The sequence below is a fragment of the Oxyura jamaicensis genome, chromosome 11 (assembly GCF_011077185.1).
Source record: "Oxyura jamaicensis isolate SHBP4307 breed ruddy duck chromosome 11, BPBGC_Ojam_1.0, whole genome shotgun sequence".
In the NCBI taxonomy this organism is placed as follows: Eukaryota; Metazoa; Chordata; class Aves; order Anseriformes; family Anatidae; genus Oxyura; species Oxyura jamaicensis.
This window is the reverse complement of record NC_048903.1, coordinates 16,509,168-16,522,869: the sequence shown is the minus strand read 5'-3', so window position 1 is coordinate 16,522,869 and position 13,702 is coordinate 16,509,168. Positions and strand designations below refer to the sequence as shown.

Sequence of the window (13,702 nt, the reverse complement as noted above, 5' to 3'; positions counted from 1 at the left end):
CACCAGGTTATCTTTATAGTTAAAAATGATGCAGGACAATGCAGAATAGAAGGAAATGCCATGTATAAGCAGAAGGCAGAAGAAGCAGCCCCGACATTTTGTAGCCAGTATCTACAAGTGTTTCCCTTGGATGACTTTAGAGTTATTAGGGCATCTAAAATGTCTCTCTGTACAGAACAATAGCAAGATGACTGAAAGAAGCCCAAGCATGGGTGAACACAGTCTGATCTAGCTCAGATCTGCTTCCCTCAGTTATTTGCATAGCTCTCTGCAGACCCACATAAGGAAGCACATGCTGTTGGCATTAATTTTAATACACTAATGAAATCCTGCATGCCAAACATCTGCAATTAAAACTCTTTGAAAAGGTGCACTGCTCCCCTCTATCTATTTTGGTTTTGTACAATGAGTTTTGTTGGACTCTGGTGAGCCCAGGGAAGGCAGACACAAGGTACTCTGCAATCTAGTAGATGACATAAAAAACAGAAGCACTTGGAACCTTCCTGGCCTCCACTACACCTGGAAAACACTCTTGGTACAGGCAGCCCCTCTTTCCATCACTCATCTTTTCCCTTCATTTACAAGGAAACTTGGAGCTGTCACAAAATGGAAAACGTGGACAAATTCTATTTCCTTTTTTTTTTTTTTTTGAAAGGTGCTCATGTACTAGACTCTTCAGACATTACAGACTGAAAAGAAAGAAAAGACACCTCAAAGTCAATGCGTGTTTGGTCCTACAGTGTGTTACATTTTACACATTGTAAGCAGAATCACCGTAAACCCAAGAAACACAACGTACAAGAGGATTTGAATTTCATTACATGGAGCAAAATCTACTATCTTCAGCAAGTCTGATTAGCTTGGAGAAGTTCAACAGCTACCTTGTCCTGAAAATGGAGATAGCATCCAAGAACTCCCTTGGCTTGAAGGACTCTTAGCAGCAAAGCTGTATAGGAAAGAAAGACTTGGCATGCACAGGTTACTCAACCCATCAGGAAAACTCAGAGGAAGAAGTATGTGCAGCTGCTATTTGGTTGCTCCTTCCCCTCTTGCAGGTGGGCAGGGAGGACTGGCACGAACAGAAGAGCTGGTACTTACTGCTCCCTCTCCCCCTCATGGGACAACAATGAGGTTCCCCCATGGCATGCTTGTCAAGGTCCAATTTGTAAAGCTAGAACAAAGCACCGGCTAAAATAAGAGCCTGTGTTTGCAAAATTAAGAAGTGATGTAGCAGTGCTCCCAGCACTGAAGTAAATCCCAAGCAAAAAGTGACCAAGGCCCTCAGTTGCTCTGTTAAAGTCAGACGACTCCAGGACACGCATTAGCTGAAAATTTGGCTCCTTGATCCACTGTTGAAACAGCGTATCCCTCCTAAAGGACACAGACAACCTGTACTATTGCACTGGGAGGAAAATACAGAAGTTTCTCACTAGTTCCTTTTTGCTAGAAAATCCCTTCTGTATATGGTGACTCAAGTCTTTCAGAAGGTCAAAGTAAAATCTCCAGTACTCAGACATCGCATGGTCTGAGCCACACAGTGAAGATGGGAGAGCATTTAAACCAGCTTTCCTTGCATTTGTACATCCTCACTTGTTACCAGGCCAAAGGCCTGGAACTAGGAGCTTTCTAAAGAAGGGTAGCTCCATTTTAAATTACTCATCTGGAGAAAGACATCTGCACTGAGCAGGAAACACACATAATTTTAGCACCTCTTTCACCCTATTCTGATCATAAAGGCTGACAGAGTATATTAATAGAAATAATATATATAAAAATATAAAAATATATGTAATATAAATAATTAATATAAAGGCTGACAACAATATTAATCAAACTTGAAAAAGGTCCTTGTAATAACCTCAGAGTTCATCCATACCAGGCACTGAGCAGAATCACCTCCACCCATTTGTTCAGCTGTCTCCAGTGACTTGGACTTGCTGAACCATTCGGTTTTGAGTAGTACCATAATTTTAGCAGCACTGGAACGTGACCCCAGAGAACACAGTACAGATGGATACATATTTAACATGTCACTGTATATTAGATGTTTGTGAGGTATAAAAACCAACAGCAGTATGAAAGCTTACCAGCTATAGATACAGTAAGCAGCTCTTGAGAAAATTAATATCTGCTGTCTTATCCCAAGCTAGACCCCACAAAGCATAAAAGTAATTTAAGATAATTGTGTCTGAAAGAACAGCAAAGTTCTTTTTGTACCAACCTTACAGAAGAGCAGTATTTACCATCACCGTATCTGCAAGCACAAGCCACTGCTTGAGGATCTATGTAAAAAAATGTCACGACTCCAAAAACAACTCCCCATTTTAAAACAGCTCCCTTAAGAATGTCTACCAACTACATTCGTGTGTTCCCAAACAAGCTTTCATTACAGTGAATGAAAGTTAAAAAAAAAAAAATGACACCAGCATCCTGCATCTCTGCCTCACTTCAGGACGTCTCAGATTTTTCCCACTGCAAATAACACAAACTACTTCTTTCAGAGACCACACTACTCCAGTGAAATCAATGCAGAAGTCTCCTTGATATCCATCCTTGTAAAGCTGCAGGTGTCTTTCAGCAGTTTACAATATCAATTTTTTAAGCTATTTACTCATCTCCTCACAAAAGGGCTTTGCACCCCTGCAGTGCAGAGTGTTGACCAGCCTACACTACGAGCTGCTCTGGCTTAGAGGAATTTGAGAGCCCGTTACACACTTAACAGTTCAACAGCAAGAAGTTTGGCATTACGATACCCCAAACTCACAACTCTACACGGAGCAGTTAAGAGAGAGAAAGGGGGAAAAAAAAAATTCTTGTTTTCCTAAGGAAAGGTATTAGGATACAATATAAAAACTGGTCTCCATCCTCTCTATTAACTCTTTTTGCATCCCAAAACTTAAGAGCTCTCCTTGCTATCTGATTTAGGATCACAATCTCCCCAACAGGTGCAAACATTCAGTTCTCTACCTTCTCTAAGCAGCAGGCAAACAAGTTAAAATTGCACACACAACGATCTTAACTCTCTCACCCATGATCAATATTAATTCTTATTGGACTGCAGCATGTGGAAATTGCAACCATTAAGATCACATCACAAACATTTATTGAACAGCAATCTTCAGGATTAAAGCACGGAATATTAAGCAACAATATAATACCATACCCTTTGTCACTAAATATATATTTTTCAAATGTGTGAGCTTTCTTAGTTCTTAGTTTTCACAAAGTCAACAAAATCCACTAGTGCGTATTTGGGATATTCATACATACATTTATATATGCTCAAGTGAAAATGATTTTTCTCCCATCACAAAGCTGATAGCAACTTTTTAGCACAGCTCCAGGGAAATAAAAGTTCTTATTCTCCTGTCATTGGTATTCAAGAAGCCCATCCATTTGATTATTAAATATGAAAAGTTCAAATCCATATTTTTTCCACTTTTCAAGCAAAAAGGAAGCCCACGTGTCAGTCAAAAGGAGTAATAACAAAATTAAAAAAAAAAAAATATTTCCTTCCTCTTCAGTAGAAACAGTGTCAGCAAGTTAGAGCTGCAGCAACTTTCATTTCAAGCAAATCAGATAGAATTTACCATGAACCAGAACAACACAACAACAGTTCACATCATATTCTGAAACAATGCTTGAAAATATGTCTTGTTTTTGGGAGGGTTCTTTGCATTGTAAGACAGTAGAACAATACTTTGCATATTCATGCTTTGGAGCCTGACATATTCTCATACCTAAAGTTTCTATTAAATATTTCCACTTAAATATTCCTGAATTTAAAAATACTGCTAGAGTACTTTAGTTTTCAGGGAGAGAGGCAGATGGCCTTTGGATAAATTGCAGGTCTATAGCTGAATTCCCCATTCTGGTCACAAGTGCCTGTGTATCTGGAGGCAAGTCATTATTCTGACAGACTACCCACGTGTAAGAGTCAAATAAAATATTCACCTTTCTTTAAAAGGTTCAAAATCTATGTATAGAGCAAGCACTTTAATTATTAATATGTATTCCTACACACGCACGGGATGCTTTGATAAGACTGCAAGTCAAGCACTGAAAAAAGCTGACCCCAAAACCTGGAACGATCTGGAATCTGGCTTTAAGTTTAGCCACTGTGCAAGTGGCTATGTTACAGTCCTTAACTACATGATCCCATTTTTTTTTTTTTTTGCCAGAGGACTCTGAGGCCTCATTAATCCAGCAAGTGGTCATTTTCTATTTTGTTTTAATCTTATTGTTCTGCGTGTCACCCCAGGCTTTATTTGTAAAGTTTATTCAAGCCATGCTGTCATAACTGAATTACCTCCACACAGGACTTTTTGAGGCACACCTCAGTCTGGGATCCGAACATATCAGAACTGGGAATATACTTGCATTCACACTCATCAATGCAGGAAGGGATAATTACCCTAATTTTACATGAGTAACCAGGGCACAGCAAAAGGATGATCCAGAGAACCTGTTAATTAGGGTGTCCAGATCTGATTGCTTTTTCCCAGAACACTACGAATGACCACATTTTCATCTGCAATTATAAAAACATTCTCCAGACAACCAGTCTTTCATTCCATTACGCTAGATTTCCTGTTGAAGGTCCAGTCTACGCAAAGAACAAGACAGGAACCAGTGGAAATAGTAGCAAATAGGAATTTAATGCTAAGTAGCTTGAAGTGAAGTTGCACAGACAATTCAAAATTCATGTATCTTCTCAGCGCTCGTCTTTGCAGCCTTACAGATCAATGCATTTTTAGCTTACTGTGGATTTATAACAAAAAAAAAAAAAAAAACTTTGAAAAATCAGTTGATGAACTCCATTCTCTCTCTTCTAAATTCCTTTCACAACATGATGCAGATTTTTTTCCCCACTGAAGTTCACATATGCCTATCAAGCCCCCAGAAAAGTAAGACACCACAGGGAGAAGTATCTGCCCTATTCTCCACACCTGTGACCCCTTATCCCCCCCACACTTAATTCAGGCTCAGTCTCCCTCATGTTCCTAACCCCCTCTTCCTTCTCTTAGGCGTTGATAACTTATTTCTCACTGAAATCTCGGTCTCTGCTCATTAAGTTTTAGTCTCACCTCTGAGATTCCCTGTGCTGTACTTATTTCCCCACTACAACGTACCAGCTCAGCCTTTACTTCTTCACCTCAAAACTCCAAATTCTTATCACAATTTCAATTCCTAAATTCAACTCCAAGCTTCTCGTATTAGCTGAGGACAACCAGTAAACGTCAGCTCAGAGTGATTGTCCAATCCCTTCATAGAAGGCAAACGCCATTTAGCAACTGCACAAAAAATCATGCCCACAAAAAAAAATAAAAAATAAAAAATAAAAAAAAATCAAATGGTCAAATGCAAGCCCTGTAATTACATTATAATAATGGGAGCTGTACAAGCCCCCAAAACTGCAAGCAGAACTTGGTTGACATCAGCCACATTCAGTAAGAACTGAAAACTAGTTTCACTTTACTCTTGTACCATGACTTTTGCAGTGCTACGTAGCTTTAAATTCCCCTTCTATTTCCCCACCTGGTTATAAATAGCAGATTTTACCAGTTCAGATATCAACTAGAGACATTATCAACCCGGGACCTTCAAATGATCTCATATCTCACAGCTTCATCTTCCTAAGTCATTGGTACTTTCCAATAAGGATCCTAAGTAATGATTTCTAACCTGAAACAACAATTTCCTTAAGAAAATGGAACATTTACTTTGGGTGTTTTGATTTTGGGAAGAGAAGGGCAAAAAAATAGTAATTGTTTGGATCTACAAGACATCTCAGTGCCTAATGATGGAAAACAGTTCTCAGTAACACAATTCATAGAACACAAGCACAATCACATTAAAGAATGAAAACTTTGAGAGCAGGGTTTAGGGAAAAAGAACGTTAACCACATACAAGTAAAGTGTTAGGTATCTAACTAAGGACCTGCTGAAGATTCTCCAACTGCACTGCCCCAATTCACCGTATTCTTGGCAAGTTACCACGCTATTCTCAGCCAAAAGCTTCATCATGTTAACAAAGGCTCATTAAATAAATATTCAACAATATTCAACAATTACATTGATTTATTAAGTAACTCCAAGCTCAGGTACGTTTTGAAAATACTCACAGAAACCTTCAATCTTGTCAGCTGTCTTGCTCCATGCTACCTGTCTGGTTTCCATTATGACTTGTATAGTCCTCCTTTCCGGACTACTCTTCTTAAGACTGAATACTGTCATAACAGTTCCCAGCTCCAAGGTCCTTTTGATCTGGCTTTTCTCATACTCCGGCAGCACCCCATAGTCTATATTCTTTCTGGACATGTTTGGTTGTTTGTTTGTTTGTTTTTATATCAAACTTTTACGGTTTTCAGTGTGCTGACAAAGGAAGAAGAGGGAAAAAAAAATCAGTATTTAAAACAGCATTTTTATTTCCTTATAATTATATTTGTATAGAGATACATAATAGCTTTAGGTAATAGACCACCCGTTTAAATGCATGGCATATACATGGTTAACATTAAGGATAAAATGGCAAGGATTCTGGTAAGGTAGGAAGAGTCTTCACAAAGAGAGGTACCAGTGACACCTGGGAGACATACCACTGCAACATCTGTTAAACATCGAGAGCCAGGTGGGGCTCCACTGCTCAATTCCTCAGCAAGACCAACGCTCCTCTTCCAGCTGTCCCGTGACACTAACTGCTCCTGCAGTCTTCTCACACAGCAGTACCCAGCACTCCAGAGCAAAATAAAGTGAGCTAAGTTCTGTTTAGCCCAAATACATAAGATCACGTTCAAGGATATAATTCCATGTATTCTCTTATGCAAGCACACGTTCGGTTGCATAGATACACCCAGTATTACAGGCTTTCACCTTTAAAATCTCAGCATTACGACATGAAAGTGTGCAACATAAACATGAAGGGGGAAAAAAAAATTAAATAAATAAATAAAATGAAACCAGGAAGAAATAGCAAACGGAATTATACCTGAGTAATTGGACAAAAGAGCAATAACTACAAAGAATACAAAGCATAGAAATGTCAACAAAAACAATACCTAGGTCATAACAAAGAAATCCTTTAAGTCCCAGAGTATTTAAGAATGAACAAAACTAAAGAACACGCTGGAAGCATGAAAACGTGTTCAAACTAAAGCAGAACTCCATTAAAAACCTCTTCTAAATGAGCAATATTCACCATCTCTGCAGCATTTTCTGACATGTTTTCTATCCCCTCTCCTAACTAACAGAGCAGTGTAAAAGCAGTTATCCTGCACAGATTGTTTTCACAATGACTGTTTATTTCACTCACCAAGACTCCAACTTTTTTTGCCAGTATAACCAACGCCCAAGGAAGGATTACTTCCTGGGACAGTTTAACAACTTGTGAACAGTTAGCCAAGAAAGGTTCTTAGCATAATTATGAATAGAATCCGCCTCTGCCACATCTAGCAGGTTTTCTGTAGTTAAGTGTATCACCAACACATTACACATGTAAACCAAGCATAAAATGTAAGTCTAATACATCACATATTCTGTCTAGATGTACTTTAACCAAAAACAACAACAAAAACTTTGTAGCACTAGGAAGCAAAAAAAAATCTCTGAAGTCTGCAAATAGCAAATACTGGTTTCTACCCAGGAAAGAGTAAGTGTTACTGGTAGATCCAATGTAGAATAGACTCCCTTAAACAGAGTTCAAACTCTGATTATATTTATCTCAATTTGAAGACTTTAGGAGTCTCATAAGACATCAGGAAAAGTATCACTTCAAGCCTTCTGAGATCCTTTCAAGTATCAGATCAGCTTTTACTTACCATTTTATGGGGAACTAAATATCATTAAGTCTTTGCTCATGCAGATTTTTTTTTCTGACAGAGACAGAACTAGTTCTTTTCAGTAATCACCATTCCTATAAAAGTTTCTTTATTGTTTTCAGGTATTTATAGACTTATGCCCAATAAAAACTTTATGAATTCTATGTTATGCTGACGTTAAATCTTTAGCTCTAGAAACTGAAGGCAATTGAATTTCTGCAACTGTAAATATATATATATATGGAAATCGATTTTGTCCTTAGTATTAACGATCAAGCTATCGACATGGAAAAAGAGGTGTGAAGCACAACCAAAATCATCCTCCTCCCTCCCAACTCTTTTTTATATTCACAATACTACCACCAGAGAGTCAAAATGCTGTCCCTATGGTGAAATGTAGCAAGTTTGTTGTTCTTCTTGCCCTGACTTATTACAGAAGCAACAATTTGCTGCTTGAAGAGAATTCCAAAATCTGAGTCTGTAGCCAGGGAAGCTGTTGTCTTCATACTACACCGGGAAGAGCTGAGAAAAAATGCCGATGAGTAAGGCCTAGCTGTCCAACGACAAGGTAACACCAGAATTAGTAACATCAGCTTGCGTAAACTCCTGCAGCACATGACCTATATGAGAATTTAAACCAGGCGACTGTCTTGCTTAGAACAGCAAAGAAAATTAAGCAAAAATATGAGTGAATACAAATACTGAAAGAAATCTTGGCAATGTCTAAAGCATGTCAGCTCATGCACTTTTAAAACGCCATGGCTATGCCTCTCCTAACAGAGTCTGTTTTTCCTCACTGGTATTTGCATGCATACATTCAGAACACATCTTGGCACAAAATGGGCAAAAGAGAGACGTGCATGCAGCAACTCTCATAAATATTAGCAAGTTTCTGTGCTCTGGTCCCGCCCACATCAAACAGCTATTTACAAGCTTGATTACTCCCCAGCAAGCTTATTTACAAACAGAGTGCCCTGGAACCTGCTCTTTCATCCATGCACAAAGAAGGAAGTGATATAATTTTCACCCAAGATACCATTTTCACCCATTTTGCTGCCAATCTTTCCCCTTAACCTCATCCCTGAGCAGGACAGGTTTAAGTGGCCATTTGAACATCCCTGCAGCAGGCACGCTGAGCCACCAGACACAGCATCCCCTTGGGCTCTCTTCCTCTCCCCTCAGTCCACTACTCTCCATCACAAGCAGTTTCAGTTTCCGTGTTGATAACTAATTTGACCATGCCACTTCTCGCTTCCCCTTCGTAACTTCTTCCAGCCCTCCTCCCCCTCGCCCCATGTCACGGGCTCCTGACATGCTCTTCACTCTCTTTTCTGCTCTTTCTCATTAATACCACAGAGCTGTCTTTCAACATCGTGTCACCAACTGCTTTCAGTCCCATCTGTCAGGCTTTGAAGCTGCCCGGTGCAATCTTTCCAATCCTTTTTTAAATTCTACCACTTCAGTAAACACTTTTTTTTTTTTCCAAGTTAACAGAAAAGCAAACAACAGACCCTTCTTACCTGCCAAGCAGTCTCTTTTGCATTGCCCACACTAAACCCAAAGTTCCTCTAGAGCAGAAACCGTGCCTTACTCCATGTTTTGCAAAGCATTGTGCAGGTTATATCATATGTAATATCTATGAGCTTGTTACTGTATAAGAAAAGGGTACTATGTTTTCCTATTGGTACTGAAGTATATATATACACACATCAATCCTACAACTGAGAACTCTGGACAACTTTTAAGGGTTGTAAGCAATGGCATATTTTAGTCAGAATGTAATGGATCCTTTTTGACCCCCTGGGACCAGTCAGATTATCATAGAAATGATCACGGCCTTGCATCTCACAAGATAGCCACCGTCATCTTGTCTTACATTTGTTTTTTCTGTTATTACAGTGACTTAAAATAACAGAAGCGCAAGGAGCAAAAAATAAAGTTACAAATCTTTGAACAATGCCTGGTTTACAAAACGGAGAAAGCAAATAAAAGAACCCTACTGTTCTCATTTTGGTCCTTGGTTAAGAATTGTAATGAAACAAACACGTTATGATTGGAACGTTTAACCATTTCAGTAATACTGCACAGCAGCAATAAAACTCAACTTGTAAATGAATAATTTTTTTCAGGAGAATATAACAAAACATACATCTGCTGTGCCTTTTGCAGTACAAGTTGTAGCTGTAAAATAAAGCTTACTTTACAGCAACATGAAAAAGAGTTTCTAATATAACTACTTAATAAAAGGCGATGAAGCATTTTTGAGAGAGTAGTCCCTTAGTGCAAAGGAACTGCCTTTCAGAGGTGGCTTCTTAAACAGTTTCCGCTGAATATAATATACTGGACTTCCCCTTTTAAAGTAGCTCTTCCTTCTTAAAAGAGAGTGAATACTGTTTTTAGTCTACCTTAAATTCTAAGCCAGGTTTTTAACTTACTGTGAAAAAATACTGCAGCTGAGGATACCTACTTCATCAGTAAACAGGTGGAAAAAATATCATAGTATTTCATCAACCTATGTGACCATTCCTTTATTGTTTCAGCTACCTGTTCCAGTTTGCGAGGAACACTGCAGGAAGCTTCCTAGCAGTGAAACACAGCAGACCTCCCAGAAGAGCTCAAGGAAGCCCCTCATAGCCTTTTCAGTATTGAGAGTCTTCTCAGACCCACACGTGGGTGCCCCTCAGCCTTCTTACACTCATCGCTGCACAAATATTTGAATCTACAATATTTCTGTCCATTCACTCAGCAGAACTCCGTTATAACCCTCATCAAAACAGTATCTGGATGCCTCTACACCGGAGGAGTATGAGCTACAGGACACCTTTGCGTGAAATAAAAGCACTGCTGCTCTTCTACAGAATTACTGACGCCTAAAGTAGGGAGGTCCAGCACAATTCAAATGATTCAACGAGTGATCCAGTAATCACGTAAACATATCACAAACTGTAGTTTAGACACAGACACATGACTTTACTTTTGACTGTAGGCACCGCAGGTGTGAAAATGTTGGTATGTTATATGCCATGCAGAACTGGGACCATTCGTTACTTTTTGTGTTGTGACACAGGAGCGATTTCTACATTGTCTTTTACCAAAGAACCTGAATACTTTGAACTAAAGTCAGAAAGGCTCATTGCAAGGAAACAAGCAAACACAAACTACCAAACACAAATTACCAATTTAGTCCATCCCCAAAGCTGCATATTTAGTTTTACTTCATTACAGTACTCCTGAATTTCAAAAGCAAACCTTTTCTGTAGATCATCTACAGTTTTTACCTAGCAGACATCTGATAGAACAGGGAAGGAGAGGAAAAACTGAGAAAAGTCAGATCACAAAGGTACAGGTTGGCAAAGAACATCTCAGATGAGCACTGCCGAACCCCCACGCTTAACTTCAGCCATAGGACACAGCAGGCGCCTTCCCTGCACCAGGTCGACCAAGAAGTGTAATCTGAAGGCGGACTCAGGTCACTTGCTGTTTTCCCCCGTGCTCTGTGCACCAAAGCCTCCATCTCTACAAGACCTGCTGGCTGCATCCTCTGCCCCTCGCTCTGCCTTCGGCTGCATTTCGGACACCACCTCACCACAGCACCACCAGCACGGGTACCCACAGCTCCAATAATTAATGGCAATCAACGCAGGGCTCTTTGCAGGGGGGACTTCCCTGCTCACCCCTGGACCCCCTGTCAGACACCCACCAAGGCTGAGACGGTTTCCTTCCCTCCTTCCCCAGCCGGCCAGCCTGCAGCAGGCAGCGTCCAGCCGCAAGGTGCAGGCAGGCAGTGTCCCCTCTGCCAGCCTCCCCTTGTCCCCTTCGCCCCAAAGCCGTCCCCGCGCCCTCGCCCACCTCCTCTTTGCCCTCCTCTCCCCTCCCCGCGGCCGCCCGCCCCCTCACCTGCCGCGGGGAGCAGCCCCCCGCCGCCACCACCACCACAACCACAGCCGCCCTGCCCGCCCCGAGCCCTCACCTGCTCGAGGGGCCGGTGGCTGCCCGGGAGGTGGCGGTGCCGGTGTCGCCGCGCCCCACCGGGGCTCCCACTTCTGCTTCTGCCCGAACCGGGAAGAGGCGGGGCGCCGCCGGCCACCTACTGGCGTACTGCCCCTCAGGGCGTCCCCTGCCTGCCTGAGAAGGAGAGGGGGCTCAGCCCCGTACTTCTTCGCCCTCTCGTGCTTCCACCTCCTCCGGGGACCAGCTCCCTGCTGCCGCCTCCCCTCAGAGCCGTTCCCTTGTCCCCCGCAGCCGCCCGTGGGACTTCAGAGAGCCGCCGTGCCCCCATGCGAGGCCTTGTTGCCGAAGCCCCTGTGAGAAGCAGGTGCTTGTGTGCCTTAGGTGATCATTAACCCGTCACAGTTTTCCTTAAATGCAAAAAGCTCCGTACAATTCCGGGTCGCAATGATCTTTCGAGCCTGTGGTAGCAGGAAGCCGCAGAAGCAGGGATATGAAGTTGACGTACTCGGCTGCTCCTTTGGGGAGGAAATTTCACTCAGCTGAGAAGCGCTACGTGATTGAACAGTATCTTGAGCAGGTGGGTTTACATGAAAGACAAATGGAAAAGTCTTAAAAACTATGACAGGAATTATATTTTCAAGTTAAAAATTCACTTAATGGGATCCACTACTGCGCACTTTATATGACAACAACTTCAGCTTATGACCTGAAATACCAAAAATATTTCCCAGTTTGGGACTCAGAAGAGTAGGAATAGAGGATGACATACTGTTTTCAGGTCAAGCCTAGATACTGCCATGAAATTTGATGTATCAGTCTTGTCCCAGTCCTATTTCAGAGAACTGGTGAAAAATCCTACATCCGTAGGCAGAATCTCAAAGTCATCACAGAGAACTAGTCATACCATGTTTTTCAGTCAAGACTAAACAAAAAAAAAAATGCCTAGAAAGCAAAACTAGAGATGGCACAGTGTTTGCAAGGAACAGATCTCCCCATTCTCCCCATGCAGAGGAAGTTGTGGACAATTCGGCAAGGGCCACTCCATGCTGCTGTGGCAAAATCCATGTTCCACATGCTGCTTTCCAAACACAGGTTAAGTCTATTAGAGAGAGCTCTTCACCTGGTCTCCTTCCACCCCTGGTAGCTGGCAAAAAGGAGTGAAAAGGACATGCCTCCTAGCAGTCAGACTTGGAATCTGATCTGATCTACTGACAAATGTTCCAGAAATGTTCCAAAAAAAATTCCAGAAACTGAGGAATGTATTTGAAACACCTCCACCACAAAAGGAAAAAAATAAAATAAAATAAAACCCGATTATCTGTGAAAGGATCATTTTAAATGCAAAATAAAAATATGACAATTATAATCTTGTCATTGTTCACTGTTTCATGAGCCATCTTGCTAAAGACTCCAGATTTTTCCAGGTGCCAGACCTGGGAAATGTTTCTTTATAAGGTGTGATGTAGTTACAAGTTCACAGAACATCTTACAGATGACATGATACTAAAAGAATGAGAATAGCAGAATATGTATCAATCATATCAACGTGTCTCCCAAAGTTTGTTTGTAGCTCTTGATCATTAAAACCTTGAGTGTTTTATATTGAAGCTGCCTTTGAAATTATATGAATGGCGACAGAATGCTAGCATCAAGTGGCCAACTTTCCCAGCTGCAAAAGCTGAATACCAGAACATCCATATGACCCAAGCCACAAGGCACATACCATACATCACAGAGAGCTACAGGGTGCGGGTGATCCCAGGCATTTTACAAGCAGGAGATAACAGAATTCTTTGAATCCCATCTGTCAGATGCAGCATTAACCTGGATACACTGGCAGTGAATCTAAGTTTCAGCAAATATCAGCCTCAGCAGCCCCTCCTGCTACTGCTTCATGAGTACCAAGTCTCCTCACCAGTCATATGGCATAAATG

The 13,702-nt window shown here is 41.2% G+C and overlaps 1 protein-coding gene across 4 annotated transcripts in view; it reads right to left on the bottom strand.

Moving 5' to 3' along the window:
* Window positions 1-11,996, bottom strand: part of PLCG2 (phospholipase C gamma 2) — a 64,308-nt gene extending 52,312 nt beyond the window's left edge. The window contains exons 1-2 of one of the 4 annotated variants that reach the window (XM_035336860.1): window positions 11,715-11,996; window positions 6,126-6,375 (exon numbers count right to left, since the gene is read on the bottom strand). In XM_035336860.1, the coding sequence (XP_035192751.1) occupies window positions 6,126-6,321 (196 nt within the window). In that variant the 5' untranslated portion in view covers window positions 6,322-6,375; window positions 11,715-11,996. Of the gene's footprint in view, window positions 1-6,125; window positions 6,379-11,095; window positions 11,192-11,349; window positions 11,369-11,714 lie in introns of those variants that run through there. The other 3 variants (XM_035336859.1, XM_035336862.1, XM_035336861.1) reach the window with 3 other exon arrangements.
* Between the last annotated feature and the right edge of the window lie 1,706 nt (window positions 11,997-13,702).